Source organism: Barbus barbus (assembly GCF_936440315.1).
Source record: "Barbus barbus genome assembly, chromosome: 7".
NCBI classification, from domain to species: domain Eukaryota; kingdom Metazoa; phylum Chordata; class Actinopteri; order Cypriniformes; family Cyprinidae; genus Barbus; species Barbus barbus.
In genome coordinates, this window is record NC_136735.1 from 13,391,692 (window position 1) to 13,400,784 (window position 9,093).

The 9,093-nt window shown below is 36.0% G+C and overlaps 1 protein-coding gene across 2 annotated transcripts; it reads right to left on the minus strand.

Moving 5' to 3' along the window:
- Window positions 1–210: 210 nt before the first annotated feature.
- LOC306872214 (carboxypeptidase Z-like) lies at window positions 211–8,736 on the minus strand. 2 transcript variants are annotated; one of them, XM_079420702.1, is made up of 11 exons: window positions 8,557–8,736; window positions 7,389–7,418; window positions 5,657–6,031; window positions 5,181–5,396; window positions 4,328–4,524; window positions 3,093–3,254; window positions 2,679–2,840; window positions 2,462–2,597; window positions 2,088–2,227; window positions 1,074–1,173; window positions 211–964 (listed from the first exon to the last, which is right to left on the minus strand). In XM_079420702.1, the coding sequence occupies exons 1-11, from the start codon at window positions 8,693–8,695 to the stop codon at window positions 618–620; spliced, it is 2,004 nt and encodes a 667-aa protein (XP_079276828.1). In that variant the 5' UTR covers window positions 8,696–8,736; the 3' UTR covers window positions 211–617. The 2 variants fall into 2 exon arrangements, with proteins under 2 accessions (XP_079276828.1, XP_079276827.1); XM_079420701.1 differs by having other exon boundaries at window positions 4,289–4,524.
- Between the last annotated feature and the right edge of the window lie 357 nt (window positions 8,737–9,093).

Consider the following 9,093-nt stretch of genomic DNA (forward strand, 5'->3'; position numbering starts at 1 on the left):
AATAAGCTGTTTATAGCTGCAGTTACTATTATATCAGTCTAAAACATACTAAGTTTGGAATATATATTTTTTTTTATGCTCAGAAAAGCAATTTATAAATAATAATAATACTATTGTGAAATTTTACTTTTATATTAATATATACAATTACAATTAAAATAACTGTTTTAATGAAATATATTTTAAAATTTGTCTTTTTGTTTTTGTTTTGGCAAAGCTGAATTTTCAGCATCATTACTCCAGTCTTCAGTGCCACATGATCTTTCAGTTTAGCTTTGCATCACAGGAATACATTACTTTTTAAATATTAAGATAGAACATAGTTATATTGAAATGTAATATTTCTGCACAATTTCAATGTTTTACTGTATTTTTGATCAAATACATGCAGCCTTAGTGAGAGTTCTTTAAAAAAAAAAAAAAAGTACTTATTCCAAACTTTTAATGGTAGTCTATAAAATGCAATAGCAGTAAAGCCTTCACCATACCCAGTGGTTAGCTGCATATTTTGCATGTCATAAAGAGATAATGTTATCATCACATTGACTATCATCAAGTAAGGCCTGGGTGCAAACAGTTAGGTATCAGGTTGCTCTCCAGTGGTGTCCGGAGGGTCCCTAGTAATTCCGCAGGAGCCAGGTAGGTGCAGATATGCCTAACTGGCTGAAATAAGCCCACCACCAGGGCTTCTCAGTCCTCTCCTCCCCATTCTCTCCCAGCTCCCTCTGACTGGACTGCTCAAACTGATTAAATGGGTCAAAACGCTCATAGTTGTCCAGCTCAGGGATGTTATAGTAGTCAAGAGAGGGTTCTCGTGGGACCTTCTTCAGCACAAAGTTCACCCGGCCCACCTGTATGTTCCTTGGCAGATGAATGCGCTTAGATACTTTAGAGTAGCCGGAGGCAGCAGCAGTCACAATGTGGATACCTGGATTCAACAGTCTCCAGTAATCACCATCCTCAGCTACAGAGAGAGACAGAGGCTACAGCAACACTCATTTACACTTGCATTACTCTTTTCAGGTCTCCAGAGGTTTATAAAAGTGTGTTATGACTTTATTATAAATAGTTACCTGTAGTGATGCCATGTCTCATCCCTCTGACAGATATCGTGGCTCCTTTTATGCCATTTCCATGTTCATCCTTCACAATGCCCTTTATACCTCGGTGGACCTGCAAGTAATTTGACAATCAGAGTGATGAGGAATGTGATATGAATGTGAAAAAATAAGGTCAATTCCAGGCATAATAACATTTAACCAAGCCAAGTCACCCTGAGTAAATAGGGTAAAAATGTAACTAATAGATATCATCATACCTCCCTAGTCGATTGGTTACATAAGGGATTGCAAACATATTTTGTATTACAAGTTTTCCGAAATGTTATGTTAAAAGTGCTAATTAGGCATTATCTAACTAAATATGCACCAATTTGCAGAAACTTTGCAGAAATATAAATATTGGATCAAAGCCAGGTTTCAAATTATTGTTGCTTTTTCTTGACAAATTAGAGTCAAGTTTTTTAAAGATTTTGGATTTTGGATATCTCTTTTTTTCCCTCCATAAATCAGAAAATACTGCCAACACCCAGGGGGAAAAATACATTTTCAGCATGTTTATAGGTATAAAATGTTGTATAAAATCAAGTGAGTAATATATCAACAAACCCCCTTGTAAAAAAAAAAAAGATTATAAATATAAAATGGAATGGAGATTTCTTACTAAATGCAAGGGGAAAACATTTTGAGATTGTAATTCAACTGCATTGCAAACACTTAAAATTGTATTTTGGACCACACACACACACACACACACACACACTAGTCTGAATCAACATATTATGAAAAGCCAAATAGCACAAAATTGAACAGTGCATCAAAAAACAATGTTTCTGCCTATAGTGTCTTGTCTAAAGTTAAATAATTGCAAAGCAAAGCATTAACTACTGTTCTTCATTTGTTTTAATTATGCTTATAAGAGCCAGAGTGCGTAGCTCGGTAACAGTAAATTAAATCTATCCAGCATGTGAGGAAATAAATAACAAAAGTCCAGCCTGTTGCAATTTATGCTTAGAAATATGAACTCACAAACTCCATAAAGCTGAGCAATGCCTCCTTATTCCTGAGCCACTCAGGGTAGAGCTCCTCCTCAGAGGGGAATTTATCACAGCCCAACTCCACAGTGATCTCATAACAGTTACTGTGCAGGTAGTTAAAGTCTGACATCCCTGAAACAACACACATGGGGAAAGATGTGAGTGACATGTATGGACAACACAACAACAAAAGATGACAAAATAGTAATGTGTTTTTTAGTAATGTGTCTCAAACTGGACAGCCAAATGGAAATTATACATGCCATAAAAGGCTTGCTCAATTTTAATTTAGGTTACATTTAACTTAATTAGGCTTCAAATGCACCATGATAAGCGTGGTCTTCTTTCTTTAACAAAAGTGTTTACCTCCAGCAAAGCTATACCACTGTGCTCCATTGGTTATCCCTCCTTTATTGGCAAATGAGGCTCCACATCTCTCTGTGTCATTGTTGGACATAGTGGCATGGGCATCTGCATACGTCCTAGCCAACTGCCTAAAAATCTACACACACACCAAATGACTCGCAAAATGAAGTAAGTGCAAAAGAATTAAGTGCAGGTGGAGGAACATTCATTTACTCACTTGTTCATCTGGTGTGGGTGAGAACATCCTTTCTTCTTGGGGGTGTCTAGAGAAGTCAAAAGGGTACGAGATGACCAGTTCTCCACCATGAAGACTGGCAGATATAACGAAAGGATGGGATCTTATCCACTTCATTACAGCATAGGTCTCTGGTGCAACTACCTGGAAAAAAAATGTGTGACTTATGAATAAAATAAATAAATAGATGCTATGTATAATAAATGTACAAAAGATATACAAAATGTTGAAGATTCTCTATGTTATCATATTCTATTGAATTTGTTTCATTCCAGAGTAATGTGGGTTTTTCAGTTTTCCAAAGGTTATTCAGATATTCACACAAAACATGAATCCAGTGTATTTTGTCGTACAGCTGTATGTTTGACAGAAATGGCCGTGCATTCATATTTCTACCTTATTTAACCAGTAGGATTCAGGGATTGGGATGTGGTCACTACGGAAATGTCTGAAGCGACGGCGATTGTAGAAGATGGAGGTGAGGTCAGGGAAGTTGCGGTTAAGATCGAGATTCTGTGCGTTGGCCCGACCGCTGGTCCACCCGTTGTACTCATGACCCTAAATGTTACAAATCTCATCAGTCAAAAACCATGGACAAATTTTAACAGTGTTTCAAAAAGAGTCACTAAATATTTAAAGGTATAGCTCACCCAAACATGAAAATTCTGCCATCATTTACTCACCAAAGGGCAAAATGAAGAGAGAAATGCATACAGGTTTGGAACAACATGCAGGTGACTAAATGATGACAGAACTTTCAAAAGTTCATACAAATGACTCTTTTCTAAGTCACATGTAAAACATTTGCTACACATACATTTTAACACATTGGATGGATCAGAAAGTTAAACTGAAGTCAGACATTATGAAAGGATGTCAAAAAGAGGGCAAGTGTTAAAAGACTACAGATTGTAAATGAAAATAAATCAATAAAAAGACAGAAAACATCAGAACCAGGCAAAGTTATGTCTGTTAGTGGTAAATAAATGGACCAACACGGTTTTATCCTCTTATTTAAGATTTGATTCATTTTTATGGTATCTAATCTAACATAATTTGGAGGAATTATTTTCATATTTGATAAATAAACAAACAATTGTTTCTAATTATAAAAATATAAAAGATTATTTAAATTTCTTACAACTGTTTTCAACACAACCCATTATATTCGTGAACATCACCCGTGGTGATCACTATAAGTTTTTGAGGATTTAGATGAATCTACTATTAGTTTTGCAAGGTAATGTTACTGCTGTGTTATATGACAAAGAAAATGCGGACAAATGTCTATTAGAGTGGTTAGTCAAGGCCTCCCTCTACCAGTTGTCTTTTTCAGTTCATAGCTGAATCACTGGACCAATTATACCTTTTTATGCTTGTTTTGTTATGGTTTTGATATCATAAGCAATAAAAAGAAACTGTGCCAACAATGAAACAATTGTTCCACAGTAGCAAGGGCTGTGGTTTGCCTGATATGGACTTCCTCCGAGGTCTGACCTGTTCCGGAGGACACTTTCTGGTGCAGGGAGCTTGGTATGGTCAGTCAGCCGACAAACAGACAGGCAGACAGACTCAGACAACAAAATATTTACTTCCTGGTTGATGTTTTCGGGGTCGTTCCTATCAGCTACCTCAGAAGCGGCAATCTCATAGCCGTCAGGATTCATGGAAGGTAGGATATGGATGCGTGTGGTGTTGATGATGGTCTGAATTCGCTCATTGCCCAGCAGATACTCAGAACACAGATACTGAGCCAGGTAAATCAGCATCTGCCGGCCGAGAACCTCATTTCCATGCATGTTCCCAATTAATTTTATCTCTGGCTCCACTATAGGGCAGTGAAGAGACAAATGCTGAATTTAGAAATAGACTATGGCAGAAATAACAAGAAAAGTATGCTAGCATGACATTACAAATTCAAACCAAGGAGGTCGAATAGATGTTTTTCACAGTTCTTTTGTTAAAAAACTAGTATTAAAATAAACACTGCCATTCAAAGGTTTGTTGTCAGTCATTATTTTAAAGGGTTTTCTTACCAAGACTGCATATATCTGATCAAAAAAACTGTAAAACAGTAATATTGCTGAATATTATTACAGTCTGTTTACTATGTTAATATATTCCAAAATCAAATTTATTCCTGTGATGGCAATGAATTTTCTCTTCATGTGATCCTTCAAGAAATTATTCTAATATTCTGATTTGCTTCTCAAGAAACATTTCCTATCATTATGAATGTTGAAAACGGTTGTGATGCTTAATATTTTTGTGTAAACATGATCATTTCTTTTCAGTATTCTTTGATGAACAGAAAGTTCAAAAGGCATTACTTTGAAATATGAATAATTTGTAACATTATAAATGCCTTTACTTTCACTTTTCATCAATTTAATGCATCCTTGCTAAATAAACGTATTAATTTTGTTACTTAAAAAATCTTACTAACCCCAAACTTTTTCTAACAATAATGTTCCTCATACTCACATAGGTCATGTTGTCCAGGGTTATCGGAGAATTCAATAGCCAGTAAGTCTTTTCCTTCCACACTGCGCCCAATGCTATATGTTTGTGAGATATGAGAGCATTTTGATGCTGTCTTCTTCAGGACGCTGAACATCTGAGAGTTGGTGTGGTAAGTGAATTGAATGACAGTGAAAATACCACCATCAGATATGTTGGCAAAGGTCACTTCCTGCTTTTCTGAGGGGAGAAAATGACAGGAAAACATAGATTTTAAATATGTCATATAAACCATATCCCTTAAGTCAACCGAAAGTCAACCTATGCATCTTCACAACTGTTAGAATGATCTGCATTTAGGTGATTTTTATGTGACTTTCATTAAATAAATATGTAATAATTAAGCATTAAATAATAGTTTTTAAGTATAATTAAGCATTTAAGCCGATTAGTTAATTTATATTAACTCTAATTTTACTTTAATTTCTTTAAACTCTTACCTCTTAACTCTGACAATGGGTCATAACAGCCCTCCTCATCACCAACAAAGAATCGGTCACAGTCCAGAAAGTAAGGCCATGCCATTTGGATGGCCTCAAAGGCATGAATACAGCTCTTTTTCACCATTTCACACGAGCTGCGGCATGGCTTCTTTAGCTTGTTGTCTTGACAACGGGGAGCCAACACCGAGCAGCCCAACAGACGGATGTCTGGAGAACACTCTCCATTGAGCAGGCCGTGGATCACACTCAAGAGCAGGTACTCTGCACCCATCTCTAAATCCTGCCGTGAACGATGGCCCACAATGTTGGGGAATATGGTGAGGCTGTAGGGCATATCCTGACAGTAACCAAGCACCATCTCCATACACTGCGCTATAGGGACGGGACAGAAAGAAATTAATTTAATCACAGACAGTGTGGTCTAGCAGTACTTTAATTTAATATGGAAACTGTAATAGTCAAAGTTTATTATATATGCTCTGTTCTTGGACTGGAACATTTTGTGGAATGCCATCTGCAGTGGAATGTTTTAATACTACATTTTTCAAGTATCAAATATATGAAATATATTAAAGTTTCAAGAAAGAAATGCACAAATGCTTCACCTATTCAGCCTGTTTGTAAGAGTTTTGTAATAAATACAGTACCTCCTTATAATAACAGTATGTGACACTCATGAGTATTGCTTGCTTCAAAATGTTTGTTGCTTCGTAAGAACAGATTTAATTAAATCTGCAGTGAATGGGTGCCGTCAGAATGAGAGTCCAAACAGCTGATAAAAATAGTCTATAACTAATCCACATGACTCCAGTCCATCAATTATCGTCTTCTAAAGTGAATAGCTGTGTGTTTGTAAGAAAGATTGCTTTCAGCTAAAATATGAGTCCTCTATCTATAAAATTGCTTTCTTCAGTAAAAAGTCATTTCATCTGAATGCGGAGAGGAATGTGCACATATCAAGCACTGTTTACAAGTGAAAACAGTCCAAAATGGTTCTAAACAAATATATTGGTGGATTTTGATGTTAGAGGACTACAAGGGATGGACTTTTTCACTGGAGGAAGCATTATTATGGATTATGGACGCATATTTTGTCCAGAAGTAACAGATAAAAATGCTTTAATCATGTACGTATTTGTTTGTTACAAACACACAGCTTTTTACTTCACAAGATTGGTGGACTGAGTAATGTGGATTACTTGAGGATTATTGTAATGTTTTTATCAACTGTTTGGACTCTCATTCTGACGGCACCCATTCACTGCAGAGGATCCAATGATGAGCATGTAATGATACATTTCTCCAAATCTGTTCCAATAAAGAAACAAACTCATCTACATCTTGGCCTAACGGTAGTAAATTGTCATATTGGAGTGAACTATTTGTTTAATATATCACATTAATAATTTGGCCCCCTATAAAGAAATTATAGACTCTATACCTTTGTATATGCTAACTCAAAGCTTTCATTAATTTAGCCTAAGGTCTTTGAGAATATATCATGTCGTTCCCTTTCTACAGTGATGTATAGACAAGTCCCATCTTGTAGTGATGTTTGGTATTCAGAGTTCCTTTCTCCCCCATACCTTACAGGCTATAGAGCTGTGCAACACTAGATGTTTTTGCACTCTAAATTTGAGAAAACCAAGCGACAAGATTTAACAATTGCATATTTTGGTAGTCCGTAATCTGGACCGGTATGCACAACAGAATAAAAAGAAATACTTACGCCTCTCTTCTGCAGGTGCTCTGCATCTTCCTAATAAAATAAAATAAAATAAACTGTTCACAGAGGATGTTCTGAAACCGTTGTAAATTCTGGCATCTGAAGGCTAGATGGCAGTAGAGTACAGTAGAAAGAAAGCCATCTTTCTGCTCAAAAATTGCATGACAGTTTCAAATCATCACAAACTTGGTGCATGCATTTGTAAACAAGCAAAACATGATTTGACCTCTGAGCATTTATATTGCCAATCAAACGTTTGTACACACACACAAACACACACACTCATTCTTTATTAAACTTTTTCCATATTTTACATGAATGGTGTTTTACTTTTTTTTTTTGCCAATATTAATATTTAAAACAAATATTTTTGCTTTTTAGTCGCCTAAAGCAAAGACCCGTTGCCAAGATTACATTTCTGGGCATTCAACCAACCAGCTTCATAAGGTGCATCTTGGGATGCTTTCTAAACAGTATTTAATTTTTTATTTTTTTTTTAACTTCATAAAACAAACCATTTTAAAACAGGGAGTAAAATTATAGGTAACACTTTATTTCGATAGTCCACTTTAGACATTCTACTAACAGTAAGTAACTTTGCAACTACATGTCAACTAGCAGTTATTAGAGTATTAGTAGAATGCCTGCTTAATATCTTCTAACACTTTATTTTGATGGGTCCACAACATACAACATACTGACTATTAGAAACTTTGCAAGTATTTGTCAACTTATTCTACTAACCCTAAACCTACCCTACTGAGAGTTAGTAGACATGTAGTTGCAAATTAATGAGAATTGGTTGACATGTAGTTATAAAGTTACTTATAGTTCGTAGAATGTCTAAAGTGGACTATCGAAATAAAGTGTAACCAAATTATATATTAATAATATTGTAGCAGCATGTAGCAATAATAATAGCCTAATAATTATTAATAATAATAAGCTAATATTAATAGCAACAACAGTAATAATATTCTTCGATATTTTGGGCATTTAATTTTTAAGCATTTAAACATCAGACACAGATAAAAAAAAAAAAAAAGTATTTAAGATCAGGAGAATTCAAAAGCGCATTCAAGACATTGACTAAGCAGTGAAGCTATATTGCAAACCTCTGAGCATGAGCCTGCTAAAGTTGGTGCAACACTGAATGAATGTATAATATTACCTATTGCTGCTTCCTCCGGAGTACATCTTGGGACGCACCGGCATGTCGCCAGTGAGCTTAAAAGTATTAAAACCTTGAGCATTTTGCTGTCCATAAACTGAGTGATGTGGCAGTCGCTACGACGTACAAAGTTGATCATCTTCCGAAAAGTCCCGCTACCCCCATCGCTTGAAGGAGAGCCTGCACGAGCAGCGCTGCCAAATGATCAAATTACAGCAAAAAGTTTCTCCGCTGTAGGCGGCCGCTCTTCTGCTGTGTCTGGGATCCACTGTAATTACAGTCCTTTAGGAAAGCCTGACTTCACATTTACCCCCTTTGTGGCATAGACTTACTTCACAACCACAGAGTTTTTGTTTGTTTGTTTGTTTGTTTTTTGTGAGTTTCTTGTCATCTTCAAGAACTCCCAGTCTCTCAAGTGTGAGGTAAATTCACTTGCCTGGATGGTTTTCAGAAAGGCCTGTGTCCACCTGGCTATATAAAGCTCCACTCTTCACTGTTTCAGACCACAATCTAAGACATGTAGCAGCCTACATGAGA

What these genes read in the sequence shown, in the direction of transcription:
- LOC306872214 (XM_079420701.1), bottom strand. Translation starts at nt 8,695, where the DNA reads ATGATCAACTTTGTACGTCGTAGCGACTGCCACATCACTCAGTTTATG. An exon ending in CCCTGGACAACATGACCTAT is followed by an intron (nt 4,525 to 5,180) that starts GTGAGTATGAGG and finishes ACTGCCCTATAG; the next exon opens with TGGAGCCAGAGATAAAATTA. An exon ending in GAGACATGGCATCACTACAG is followed by an intron (nt 965 to 1,073) that starts GTAACTATTTAT and finishes CTCTCTCTGTAG; the next exon opens with CTGAGGATGGTGATTACTGG.